This window comes from Rhinolophus sinicus, chromosome 2, assembly GCF_057876585.1.
Source record: "Rhinolophus sinicus isolate RSI-liver-muscle chromosome 2, RSI-T2T, whole genome shotgun sequence".
Lineage (NCBI taxonomy): Eukaryota > Metazoa > Chordata > Mammalia > Chiroptera > Rhinolophidae > Rhinolophus > Rhinolophus sinicus.
The window spans coordinates 160,868,170-160,882,032 of NC_142502.1; the positions used below are offsets into that span (position 1 = coordinate 160,868,170).

The following is a 13,863-nucleotide window of genomic DNA, read 5'->3' on the forward strand; positions in this document are numbered from 1 at the left end:
GATATAAATATTCAGTATCTATATTCTCTGACACCCACTTTTCATGAGCAGTGGGGCTAATTCCATTGCCTGGGACACTGCTATCTGCATAAAATCCCTACCTTAGTGAGCAGTCCCTTCACCGCTGGTTTGCCCTCAGGCTGCAGGAAAAGTGGGTTAGCAGCTTGCACTCGAAGAACATTCTGTAACACCTTAATCCATTCCTCCAATATATTGGGAGAATCTGCAGTCAGATAGTAGGTGTGTTTTTCAGTGGTCAACTAGAATGGGATGAGAAAGACATAGGGAAGCAAACTCTGAAGGTTGAGGATTATTAGCATTTCCTTGTCAATTCTTCAAACATTACTACTTAACATGGAAAAAACATGTTAAGGAGTAATACATCTTGACTCCCAGGTTTTAAATAAATGATTCCATAAGTAATTTAGCATATTTTAACCACTTCAGATAATTAAATAACTTAATCACATATACCAAACTATCTCAGCAGCCTGCATTTTTAAATTTAACAGGTTTCTGGAAAGACTAGCCTATGTGTGAGTGAAATGGGCAGCAGCTACCTCTATGGTGTGACCTGGTGGAAACTATTATAGTACAGCCCCTCTGCTCACCAATATCTTTCCCATTTACGTGTTATAGCATCTGTAGTTTATAGAACTGCCATTTTCTGGTTCTGTGTTAAAATGCAAACCCTCCTGAATTTAATAGTACATTAAACTACTAACATCATATTGGGAATTCCCCTAAAATAGCTAGACAGTTTGAGAGCTGAGAATACATAATTAAGTACAGGGAAACAATAGTGTAAGAGATAAAGGGAAAAGGAGTGTAGTAGGGAGTTACTCAACACAAACTTAGCTTATATCATAGTTTTCACTAAGAAGTCCTCAGGTTTCACACATTTTTGAGCATTAAACTTAACCCAAAGTTAATGAAACACTGACTCATCCAATCTCCTCTCTGTCACCTTGGATAATTGAAAATTTAATTTTGCATGATAAACAAAAACAAAAACAAAAACAGTTTGTTTGTTTTTTTTAAAGTACCTGAACTGTTTGTTTGTTATCTCCTCTTAAAATACTGCAGGATGCACTAAGTTCAATATGGCCCTGGGGTTTTCTAATTACATCACTCTGTATAAAAGGAAGAAAACCAAATGCAACATGATTACCTATAATAGTAGCAATAAGAAATGCTTTGCATAATTAATTGCATTACAGGGAAGAAAATCAGTCAGGAGTTTGATTTCTAGTTTGACGAATTCAGTTCTAAATAGTAAGCACTTTCCACTCACCGGAGATTTGTAGTAAAGTAATTCACCACCTTTAAGAACAAACCACCTCCGTTTCCAAGTCTTGACTCTACCACTCATTTTTAATAAATAGCCAGATTTTTCCAGTGGCTCCTAATTAAAAAGAGATTTAAAAAATTATTTAAGTTTCCTTTTGGAGGCTCAAACTAATGGATTCATTAATGTTTGCTTGTTGGTTTGTTTATTTTTAAAAAAACCTGATGCAGTGTTTACATTTTTCCCATTATCACTGGAAGACGAGCAAGTTTTAGGGAGCTTCTGCTCTGGCTGTGAGTATTCTGTGTCTGTGGAGTAAGCATCTGGAGGAATAGCATAATCACTTTCAGACGCCACAGAAGAGAGAGACACACCTGGATGAACAAAGAAATAAATCAGGTCAATATTTAATAATTGGGTGGTCCAAAAGCCAGCTGTGAAATCTCAGGAATACAGCTATTCCTATATCATAAACCTTCCCGCACCAGATTTATTCTCATGCTTTTGGCCATGAAGAACTTTTAAAACAGAAAACAGAACTAAAGGGTAAGGACTATCATGCAACTCTCAAAGGACGATTACAAGCATAGTCATTTTTACATATATAAAGTATATGCCATAGTCTCCATTAATGTTCCCAGCCCCAGGGCCAGTGTATTAGGCACTATACTAGGTGCTAGGAATAGAACAGACAACAAAACAGAAAAATTTCTGCCCTCATGGAACATAGATTTTAATCAGGGGAGATAGACAAAAACCAGGCAGTAAGTGTATGTGAGAATAACACACAGAGCAGACTGAAGAGAATTTTAAAAATCCAGCGGTTGGAGGAGAGCAAAGGACTGCATGTGGATGGTTGGTCAGGGTAGATCTCAGGGAGAAGGCAGTGTTTGCACAAACCGCTGAAGGTTTTTGGGAGTTAGCCATCTAGACATCTGGGTGAAGGATACCACGTAGAGGAAACAACCAAGTCGAGTGCAAAGGGCCTGAAATAAAAGCACCCCTGGGATGTTCTAGCAACAGCGGAGTGGCCAGCACTGAGTAAAGGAGGAGGAAAAAGAAGATAAGGAAAGACATAAAAGTACCATGTAGCACCTTCTCGCCATTATGAGTCCTTGTGGTGTTTTGAGCAAAAGTGTGATATAACTTGATTCTAGCTATTGGGGGTCAAGGTAAGAGCAGAAACCATTGGAAGCCCAAAATACTAAATCTATGAAAGGTGAACAGCTCCAGTTGAAGCTGAGGGATTTGGGAGTGCCTAGGGGTTCCAGGGAACACAGTTTGAAAATCTACAGACATATCATGATGCACTAAAGGCTTTTGTAAATACAGACATCACTTTAGGGTGAAGAGATCTCTTTGTAATCTCTACTTATGCCAAAAAGTTCTTCAAAGTCCACTAAAAACCATAAACATATTCAGAGTAAATTTTTTATTGGTTTCCATCTTACTATCAGACTACCCTCCAAAATTTTCGATGTATTTTCTGCCATTTAGCAGTGGAACAAATTTAGCTGAAATAAGTCTATCCCATAAATTATCCAAAATGCCACACAGGAACTATAAAAGACAAACTTCATGTTAGCCAGGTACCTCATTTTATTCCCATAATAAAGTGATCTCTCTTTTATAGACAAGATAAGGTTACACAACAAAGAATCCATGGCTTATCAGGAATCCCAAAGAGCATATAAGTGTCTTAGTCCTGGGCGAATTCTCTTTTCACTGTGGTTTGGAACAAGTACTTTAGATTTTTTTTTTTTTTAAATCCTATTATGGAGATGAAATTCCTATTCCATATTCCGAATTATTTGGAGTTGTCTGTATGCCTGAGACTTTCCCTCACCTCTTTTCATGGCTCTGGGGCTGCCTGGCCCACTCCGACTGCGTGTGTCTGACTCGGAAGTCCGGGAGCTTGACCTGGAACTATCTTCTTCCTCTGACCCCGACGAGTCATCCAAGAACGGGCTGCTGCTTATTTGGGTTGCCTTCTAAAGAAAAGTAGAATAGCCTTCCTGTGTACATCTCTAACGTCACTTCTGTCTTTAGATATAGAATGTTTTACCAGACGACATCATACAATAAGATTTTTTTAAAGGAATACAATAACATATTTTGCCATTACCAGTCATGTTGCTAAGTCCCAAATTCAAATTAGCAAGGCACTTGCCAGTTATCAAAGATTCCTAAAAACATAAGGCCGCGAATACCTGACGATACTTATTTTAATTAGGTACTTTGAGCTAGGGAAGGGAACCCAGGCAGTGATAAAAAGATCTTTCTAAAGTAGAAGTTTTCATTACATCATTAATCATATGCTTCCTTTAAACAATTAACAGCCACGGAGGGGGGTTGAGTGTCACACGGGACATAACAAAAATGGACTCAGACCTCTGATAAGAATAAATATCTTCTCCAGATCTTTCCATTTCTTCTCTTTTCATGATATATTAGTGTGCACTTCTAAACCTCCCTCCCTAGAAAGGGAGAATCTGTGTAAAGTGACAAGAATGGAATCTGGAGCTTGAACCAACAGTGTTCTTGATCCATCATGAAGAAAACCACATGTTTAACATTGACAATAATGAGTTACCCCCTTCAAAGTTGTATACACTGGGGTTGTCATATTCTTGTATATCAGAGATGTATAAAGTCCTGATGTGGTATAGGAAAGCACTGCAATTGAATCTGAAACAGAAAACAAAATGACTTGGTAAAAAATATTTTCTAACCAGCACTTGTGTCTTTTTCTTATGAATGTGAATTAACAAAATTTCCAATTAAAAGATAAATGGGATCAATACACAATTATTTGTTACATAGTCTACTTTAAGAATTATGGCATTTGCGGATTTAATTATAGGAGTACACACTCTTCCATGGTTCATTATTTCCTCACGTGTGCTAGTTCCCTAACCAGACTGTAAGCAATTTGGGAGTAAGGATCAGAGCTCTAATTTCTATGGCATCTCCATCCAGCTCAGACTGGGCAGAAATAAGTATAAATACCAACTGACTGGTTCAGTGCACAGTACCCAATGAAGATAGTCTCTGACCACTCATAGTCCTATTATTGATATGGTGTTAAAATATCATCAGCCTTTATCAGGTGTACCTTATATTGAAAGGTTAAATGTAATTTCCCAAATGGTAAGAACATGAGACAGCTGGAAAGAAATAGAACATCAGTGGTTACCTCTGAGATATGAATTAGTGGTAGGATAGGGAAGGGGATAGTAGGATAGGAAAAGGAACCACAGGAAATTTTCTCTTTTTATTCCAGACAGTTCTCTGTTGTTTGGTTTTATTTTTTATAATGGGCATGCCTTGCCACTATAATAATTTCTTAAAGAAGGAAAGGAGGAATGCATTTTAAACTCTGGGAAAAGAGGACATAGAGACCAATGATTTTACTTTAAACAGCTGAAACGCCGTAGTTTCTTTGCTTTAGCATTTTTCAGGTAAAAACATAATGAAGTACTCTCTATGTGAGAGTTGAATGTATATGTGCCCCTATACTGAGTAACATGAATTTCAAGTTAAAAATATAAATCAGCAATCCTAGAAATAATTTTCTAAAAGTTTACATAATTCTATTTATTCCAATTACTTTAGATATTTAGGAAGTTCCTGGCTAGTGAAATGGCAGTACAAAATCACTTATTTTTTAAAAACATTTTTATTGTAGTAAAAAAACCCACATAACATAAAATTTACCATCTTAACCATTTTTAAGTGCACAGTTCGGTTAGTGTTAAATATATTCACAGGGTTGTGAATCAGATCTCCAGAACTTTTCTTACCATGCAAATCTGAAACTGTATGCCCCTTAAACAACTACTCCCTTTTCACCGCTTCCCCCAGCCACTAGTAACCACCATTCTACTTTTTGTTTCTAAGAATTTGACTACTTTAGATACCTCATATAAGTGGAATCATACAGTATTTGTGTTTCTGTGACTGCTTATTTCACTTAGCATAATGTCCTCAAGGTTCATCTATATTGTAGCATGCAAATTCACTTACTTTTATTAACATTCTCCATATTGAAGGCTTCAGACATTCGAATGCCTGATTTGGCTACAGCATAAATTCTGCTTTCCTAATGTAAAAAAAAGATTTAAACTGGATATTTAAAGCAAAGAATGATTACTTTCAATACACATGTTTTTCATTTGTTCTTCACTTAATATTCACTAGAATACAACATTATTATAAAACTGTCAACTAAAATATGCCACTGAATAGCACTGCACAAGTTTTTTCCATCCATTAGTCATTCCATTATTTACTTTTGTTCCCAAATTTTTGCTTAGTATTTTAAATTTTTTAAAGAAATAGGAAAAAAAGTAAGGGAAAGCTTATTCACAATCACTGACTATACATACACTCCACCTTTATTAGTCTACCATTCTAGAATATGTTTGAAGAAAAGAGAAATAAAAAACTTAGTGTCAGAAATCACAGAGAGAGGAGCATTAAATTGCTATCACTCATATTTCAATGAAGTAGAAGAAATACCTGAGGTCAATTTGAGAATTGCAATAATATTTATAATAATTATCTTGTTCCAAAAGTAGGCTGTTATTTTGCTTCCTCTTCCTCTCTAAAAGAGATCTCTGAAATGAGTACTAAAAAGGCTATCAGGCCTTCCCCCTACGAGAAAAGGGACTCCAGATTGTTCTAATGCATAGATCACCATGTCCTGAACTTTGTGATGCATTTAATCTGGACGCAGGTATCTGGACCAGGGCACATGGACAACTGAGGCAGTCCTGTTCAGGACTGTGCTAGCCAGTGGCCTGTGAGGTAATGGGCATGAGGTCTCTAACTACCTGAACCATTTTAGATGGAAAAGTGTCTGACAATGATTCAGATGCAGTTTCTTTGATAGTGTGATTGTGAGATACACTCAAGAGAGACATACAGCAGATTGTGCAGAACAGAAAAACATACGAAAATAAGGCAGTAAGCAGGAGTTGTGAGGCAGTTAGAAGCCATGAGAGAGTGGAGGAGAGTACTTAGCAGTAGCGAGAGAAGCAGAGAGTCGCTGGAGACAGGTGAGGAAGACAAGCTGAGCCCCTGGACCAGGGCCAATGGGTGTCACCTGTTTTGAAAGAGCTGAATCATCACATGTCGTCCCACTAGAGTGATTATTGTATTTTGAGTGATATTCAAGTTCAATAAAGACAGACTATGTCTTAAACTCTTAAAAATCCTTAAAATAAACTCTCATAAATTGAGGTAACTCAAATACATCTCTTTTCCTTGAAACCTGAAAATACCCAATAAACAGAAATAAAACCTCAAACTTGGCCAGTCTGCTAAAAGGTTTTCGAAAAGCAATACTAGTTTTTCAGGACTGAATAGCTTCAGAAGATGAGGAGAAACGAGAAAGGCAAAAAAGTAGTAAAATGGTTTGCCAACTAAAACAAACTTAAAAGCATACCCTAAATCTTTGAAAATCTCAACATAATAAAAGAAGCAAAAATTTCAACTCCTCGCTGCCTAAAGGGTAACATAATTGGAATTCCAGAGGTTCGCATGCCAGTAACATCCACTTTTAAAAAAATATCCAGAATTTAGTAATAAACTGTGGACGGTTTCATGTGGACACTGCAAGAAAATACTCTTCTGAAAGTAAATAAGAGCAGACACGTCTTAAGGTCTGAATTTATACTAGGAAAATATGGTTGCCTTACTTTGCTTAAAATTGCATTGGTCTCTAAATAAAAATAATAATAGCAGAAGATGATCCTGAAAACCAAAAAATCCTGCAACCCAAATGTTTCTCTGGAGGCCAAAGGTTAAATTATGTCAATATGTGAATGAAAACTTAAATCTACAAAACAGATTATTCCACTATTCCACTTGGTTTCAAATATAGGAAGAATTTTTTTTTTTAATCTTGTGATTCCTAAGAAGAATCACAAAATTAATGGGGTAATTATTGTACTAATGGTTAATGTTTCAATGGAAGAAATTTCAATCTATTCTGGATATATACGAAAATGCATTCAGTTAAAACAGTGGAGTTATAAGCTCATCAAGAGTAAAATTAAATTTCTCTTAAAGCCAATCAAGTAAATGATTGAGTTGAAAAAAACCAATGACCTACCAGAGTTAAGTGTCCTGGTCAAGAATTCACCCGAAAGTATTACACAGTTAGGAGGAACCTTTCTTCCCCACTCCTGATGTTTCCTTCCACATGGAGGGAGCTCCAGTTATTGAACACTCCCGATCGCTCTCCAACCATTCACTCTCTCCTCCCCAAGGTGGAAGAGTGGCTTAATGTGGTTGGTAAGCTTAGAAGGAGAAACTGGACATGCAGAGCTCAGCATCTTCCTTTGTCCTTTCTCTTGGCAAGTAGCTGCATGCAGGAAACAACCATTTATTTTTCCTCTAGGTTGTACATTTTAGAGGGTTAGGGACTCACCGACAGAAACCTGTGGTGATCCAGTGCTACCTGTGTATGCCACCAATTCTCTAAAATCAGTTTTATCAGTAATAACAATAATATTTTGATCTCTCATCTGTCTTATCCTTGTCTTATTTCTCAATTGATTCAGAACTCAGTGGGAAAGAGAAGGGGAAATTCTGAAAACTGGGCATTGTCAGAACAAAGCTGGATTTGAAAAGAAACAGGAAAAGAAGTAAAGTAAAACCTGAAAATGAGTGTTTAGCAAAAAACTAGTATGCATGTGTCGCACACAGCAATGTAATTTACCCAGGAGGGAAAACGGTGCAGCGGAGGAGTTGGAGGTTTGCTGCATGCCGCCTTCTTTGCTGAGTCACAGGTTTCCTGGTCGTCTGAACACGGGGATTCCAGAGAGTCATAGGAGAACAATCCATCATCACAACTGGTGTCCATATTCTCCAAAATTTCTGTACTGTCGCCATCAACTAGATCAAGATCTGTTTCCTGAGGTCTCAGTGGTCGGATCATGCTGATGGCATTTCTGTTTGTACCAAACATCCTATCGGAACTTAACTGTGGCTGGCTTAAGTGTCTTTTGGCCAGGGCTACACTTATACTGAAAACATTAGGAATCCTTAACTTTGGGGGTGGCAGGTTTGATGAAGGCACTAACTGTGTTCCTTTTCCAGGGAGTAGGTTCGGATGCTTTGGCGTCAAAGCTGGGGTCAAAATAGGGCTTGGGGTGTTGGCCTCACTCGATGAAGATGAATAATCCAGTCTCTGAGACTGAAATTTTTTATTCAGTTCATCTGAGGAACTATCATGCTCCTTTTTCCTTGATTCACAGTTTCCCTTTCCGAGAGGACTATTCTGAGCTTTCCATTGTGCTTCCTGTTGCCAAGAATACAACTTCTTGTGCTCTGGTCTCTTGATGCCAAAAGTCTCTTCTTCAAATATAGAACTGCTGTCGTCAGATGCTGTCAAATATGTCTCACTGCCCATTCTGCTACACTGGACCCCTTCCTCTGAGGTGTGACTTGAAAGGGTGGACGTGTACCTGGACTTGGATCTTCCTTTGCTCCCGTCTTCCTCATCAGAGCTCCAGTCACTCACCGGAGCCCCAGAATTCTGGGATATGCCACCATCTGTTACACAGCTTGTTCTTGTTTTCTGATTCTGGTCTGAGACACAAGGGGTTTGACACAACATTCTCTGACCTTGGTGGTTTCCTTGAATTTGGTTATCGACAGACTTTTCTGGAATTTCCATTTCTAGAAAAGCATACATCATAGTGGCATGTTGCCTTTAATAATATAATCTTTCTGTACATTTAGCTTTATGTAACTACATTGTGAAAACTGGAATTTTCGTAAGAATAGTTAATTTACATTATCTTTTTGTAGTTGTATGTCTTTTTTAAACCCAACTTTGGTAACTATAAACATTATGTAAAACATGGAGACCTAACACTTCAATAAATAGTATCAAAATTAAACTGCTTTTTACAAATAAATATATTGGGGGAAAAAAATGACAATAGTCTAAAGAGACAATAAAAGAAGCCAAATGTGAAAACGGGCAATGCTGACTATCAAAGAAAGCAGCTACTAAAAAAAAAGAACAACATTAATTCTATTTTAGAAGCAAAGAAAATGACAATCTTCTTTCAACTAAATTTCAAAATTATCATAAGTAAATGTAAACATAAATATAAAGCTATAGTTAAAAAACAAACTTTGTTCACAAACTTCAATACTTGAAAAATGCAAAACCACTGAGAAAACAGAAAAGCTTTCTTTTCTCTACTTTTGGTTTAATCATAACTACAAAATGTGTTTATATAATAAGAATAACTTTCTTTTAAAAATGTCTAGATATGGCTTATTTTTGTTTATAACATAATTAACAGAATAAACCATTGGTTGCAGAAACAGTGAACTAAAAAATTTAGATTGAAGAGTACAAAAGGAACTTTGAAAACATAAAAACATAGATATGATCTTCATAACTAAGAAAACAGAGACTAAACAAACTCTACAATTTGGTATCAGGCAATTTGTTAAATTTGCAAATGAGCAAGAACTTCAGTACAGGCAACCTCAGCCGTACTGTTATACTCAACTGACTGCTAAAAAGTGAGAAGGGAATTAAAATGACTTCTCATTAAAAAAAAAAAAATGCAAGTAACAGCATAAAAGGGAGTAGCAAAGGAGCCTTCTGATTGGAAAAACATTATGCAGTTTTCAGAATTTCATAATCAAGCATAGACTTTTAGGGCTATAATTTTTCTCCTTTGGAGGAAGGAATCGGGAACTGAAAAGAGAGAAGATACAAAATTGAGCCTCAATAAAATACTTGGGAGAGGTCATACTATGTGGCAAAGCCAGCAACTGCACAACAAAGCAAAATTTAGAGGGGCCTTAAGACTAAAAGAAGGGTAGAAATCTGGACACGGGTCCAGGGTTTGAACATCTAGGTAAATATTTTCCTCTATGAAGCAATAAAGGGAAAATCAAAGCAGTTATGAAATTGTCCCCTAGTGTTCTTTTTCTTTATCGGTTTTCAATGTTATATTTAATATTAGGTAATTTTTAATATTTTAAGTAAATAATAGAAAGTTCATAATTCTAATCTGAAACACTAAAGTTAAAACAATTACCTTGTAGGTACAACTATAAACTTTTAATTGTACATATCACTGCTACCTAATTCAGGAAAAAGTACTGAGAGAGGAAATCAGTTTCTCCTCTGTATCACTGGCAAAGACTCTCATAAAACATACAAAAATAACTAGATACAGAAAGTGAAATGCTATATTACTCTTTAGAAATATTCTCGTAAGACATGAAGTTGCAAGAAAAAAAAATAAGGAACCTAGGATGAACCATCCAGATAGATTTTATATATTTACCCTTTTGAGTGATGGAAGAATAAAAAATTTAAAAAAAGGAAAATTAAGCTACATACGGATTAATCGTAGCAAATGGCTTTTTCCTTTTAAAAAAATGTCAAAGCAAATTCTTCTAGTCCATAAATACCTTCTGTGTCTTTTCCTTCAGTGAACTCAGGTTCTTTAGATGGTATCTTGCTCATTTCCTCAGATTTTACTACTTGAGGAGGGCTCCTTGCTCGAGATAGAAAACAGCCAAAGGTCAAGCTGCTGAGGCGCTGGCCTTCTGAAAGCTTTGGTGTGGAAACACTGCATGATTTCTTCCCTTGAACTTCTGCAAGATCATTAATCAAGGTTTGAAGTTTTCCTAAAAGTTTGTTACACACAGAACCAAAGCACATAAAAACTTGGACAAATCACTCCTTATTCCAGAAAGAAAGCCTGAAAATCCTAAAGGTCATCATTTTTTTTCTACTATTCAATTTATTTAAACTAAAAAAACAAAACAATTCACCTATCCACGACCTGTTGCAACCAGTAATCTGTTCTCTATATCTATGAACTTGGTTTTTAAATTTTATTTATTTTTAGATTCCACATATGAGATCATATGGTATTTGTTTTCCTCTGTCTGACTTACTTCACTTAGCATAATGCCCTCGAGGTCCATCCATGTTGTTGCAAATGTCAAGATTTCATTCTTTTTTATGGCTGAATAATATTCCACATATATACCATAACTTCCTTATCTCTTCACCCATTGATGGACATTTAAATTGTTTCCACATCTAGGCTATTGTAAATGCTGCAATGAACATGGGGGTGCATATTTCTTTTTGAATTAGTATTTTTATTTTCTTCAGATAAATACCCAGAAGAAATATGCTGGATCATATTTTTAATTTTTTGAGGACCCTCCATACTCTTTTCCACAGGAGCTGAACCAATTTACATTCCCACCAACAGTGCACACAAGGGTTCTCTTTTCTCCACATCCTCGCTAATACTTACATCTTGACTTTTGGATAATAGCCTGACAGATGTGAGGTAATATCTCATGGTTTTGATTTGCATCCCCCTGATGATTAGTGTGATATTGAGCATCTTTTCATGTACCTGTTGGTCATTTGTATGTCTTCCTTGGGAAAATATCTATTCAGATCCTCTGCCCATTTTTTAATCAGATTGTTTACTTTTTTGCTATTGAATTGTATGAGTTCTTTATATATTTTGAATTTTAGCCCTTTATCAGATACTTGATTTGCAAATACTTTCTCCCATTCAGTAGGTTTCTTTTTCTTTTTGTTAATGGTTTCCCTTGCTGTACAGAAGCTTTTTAGTTTGATGTAGTCCCACTTGTTTATTTTTGCTTTTGTTACTTTTGCTTTTGGTGTCAGATTCAAAAAATCATTGCCAAGACCTATGTCAAGGACCTTACATAAATAAAGTTCATATTTATGCATGTATAGTAACATGGAATCCTCACTGTCTAGCATGGCAGGCCAATGTTTAAAATCTGGTTATGTTTTTTGAATGTTCAAAATATTTTTAACTGTAGAGTGAAAAAAATCTAATCCCTTTAAAAGCAGTTAGTTCTCACACAAAAACAAACTCAAACAAATTAAAAAAACACACACATTATAAACAACTGGAAAGTTACAGCTTCTTGCAAAATCAAGGATTGGTAAAAACCAGTCAAGCACTGGTAAAATTTGATTGTGTGGGAGTAAGGTTCTGGTTGTTAAGACAACCAAAGAAAATTTAGATCATCATTGGAGCAAATATCACATGATCACATAACAATGTTTGCTTTTTCAGTTTTCAGTATGCTTTTCATAAGAAAGCAGATGGAGGGGCTTGGTCTATGGTGACCACAGTATGGAGAGCCTTAACCACTTCTTAATCACTTCAGAGAAAAAAAGGAGGGAACGGCAGCGTCTAGATAGAGGATTTAAAAAGTTAGTGGAGTGTTTATGCAAGTACCGAATCATAGGTTTAATTCATCTTCTAGGACTTGTAACATTGCTGCTTATAAGATCAATACCATGGAGATCCCAGTGATAGAAAGGAAAGTTTTCAAGCAAATTAAATTCTTAACCCTGGGAGAGCACCAAAGGGTTAAATAGCAACTGATAATTATGTATGATAGAAGAAAAAAAATCTTTATATAGTGTATACTTTCAGATGTATGTTTTATGATTTCCATGTTGATTATCTCTCACAGAACTAATTCACAATAGTTTAATAATTACGTACATGCATATATATTTTTAAAGGACAGATGACCCTCGAACAACAGGGGTTTGAAGGACACGGGTCCACTTATATGTGGAATTTTTTCAGTAAATACCCGTATTGTTTTCCATCCGTGGTTGGGAGTCCTTGGATGCAGAGGGCCGACTATATTCATTGATCTACCATTTCACATAGGGAACTTGAGTATCTGCAGATCTGGGTATCCGCACAGGGTCCTGGAACCAATCCCCCATGGATACTAAGGGACAACCTAAGTTTGGGGGTAGTCAAAAGTTATATGTGAATTTTTGACAGTGCAGGAGTCAGTACCCCTAACCCATGCAGATGTTCAAGAATAAACTGTACTACATTACAGCTACATATATGGTATCTATTTTTCTCCAGTCCAAGCCTAGGTTCCCAGGATCAATACCCCTTAGTATATAAGACCTAAGAGACTGCCAATGAAAACTAGAATTGCAAGCTAAGAATATCAGGGAAAATAGCCTTTTCAGAGTGGGTTAAGTACATCCAGTCTATTCCAATGAGGGTAAACATCAGAGTGACCTGAAACTTTAATTCTAAATATGAAATTCTGGATAAACTATAGGAACACCTGTTTTTCATCATATAGGTGGAGGAAATGTGTGATGTAAGAAATATGTTTTGGTCTTCATCCATGGTTCCTAGCACACAGCTTCTAAAACCTTTGGAATTTCCTAACTAAGAGCCATAAAGGTGTCTTTTGTTTCCATAACAAGCCCTTTAAACCAAATCTGAGTTTATGTTAATGAGGAGACTTTTGGAAAGCTGCTAGATAGCCTCAGGATGAGGGCTGGTTGCCAGGGAACCAACCAAGTGATCAGAGGGTTGGAAATTTCAGGCTTACCCTCTACCTGCTACCCCTGACCCCAGGGAAAGGGAAAAGGACTGGTGCTGAATTAATCACCAAAGGCCAATGATTTAATCAAATAATCATGTCTATATAGTGAAGCCTCCATAAAAACCCAAAAGGATGGGGTTCAGGGAGCT

At 36.4% G+C, this 13,863-nt stretch overlaps 1 protein-coding gene across 8 annotated transcripts in view; it reads right to left on the bottom strand.

Moving 5' to 3' along the window:
• PLEKHH2 (pleckstrin homology, MyTH4 and FERM domain containing H2) overlaps positions 1 to 13,863 on the bottom strand; it is a 92,094-nt gene that overhangs the window by 47,445 nt on the left and 30,786 nt on the right. For 4 of the 8 annotated variants that reach the window (XR_016020465.1, XM_088796187.1, XM_088796188.1 and 1 more), the window contains 9 exons: positions 10,745 to 10,963; positions 8,016 to 8,977; positions 5,315 to 5,390; positions 3,882 to 3,976; positions 3,135 to 3,279; positions 1,526 to 1,662; positions 1,295 to 1,405; positions 1,047 to 1,133; positions 102 to 260 (listed from right to left, as the gene is read on the bottom strand). Coding sequence is in view for 7 of the 8 variants with exons in the window: in XM_088796187.1 (XP_088652313.1) it covers positions 102 to 260; positions 1,047 to 1,133; positions 1,295 to 1,405; positions 1,526 to 1,662; positions 3,135 to 3,279; positions 3,882 to 3,976; positions 5,315 to 5,390; positions 8,016 to 8,977; positions 10,745 to 10,963 (1,991 nt within the window). In the remaining variant the exon portion in view is untranslated. The remainder of the gene's footprint in view (positions 1 to 101; positions 261 to 1,046; positions 1,134 to 1,294; positions 1,406 to 1,525; positions 1,663 to 3,134; positions 3,280 to 3,881; positions 3,977 to 5,314; positions 5,391 to 8,015; positions 8,978 to 10,744; positions 10,964 to 13,863) is intronic. The other 4 variants (XM_088796190.1, XM_019748641.3, XM_088796186.1 and 1 more) reach the window with 2 other exon arrangements.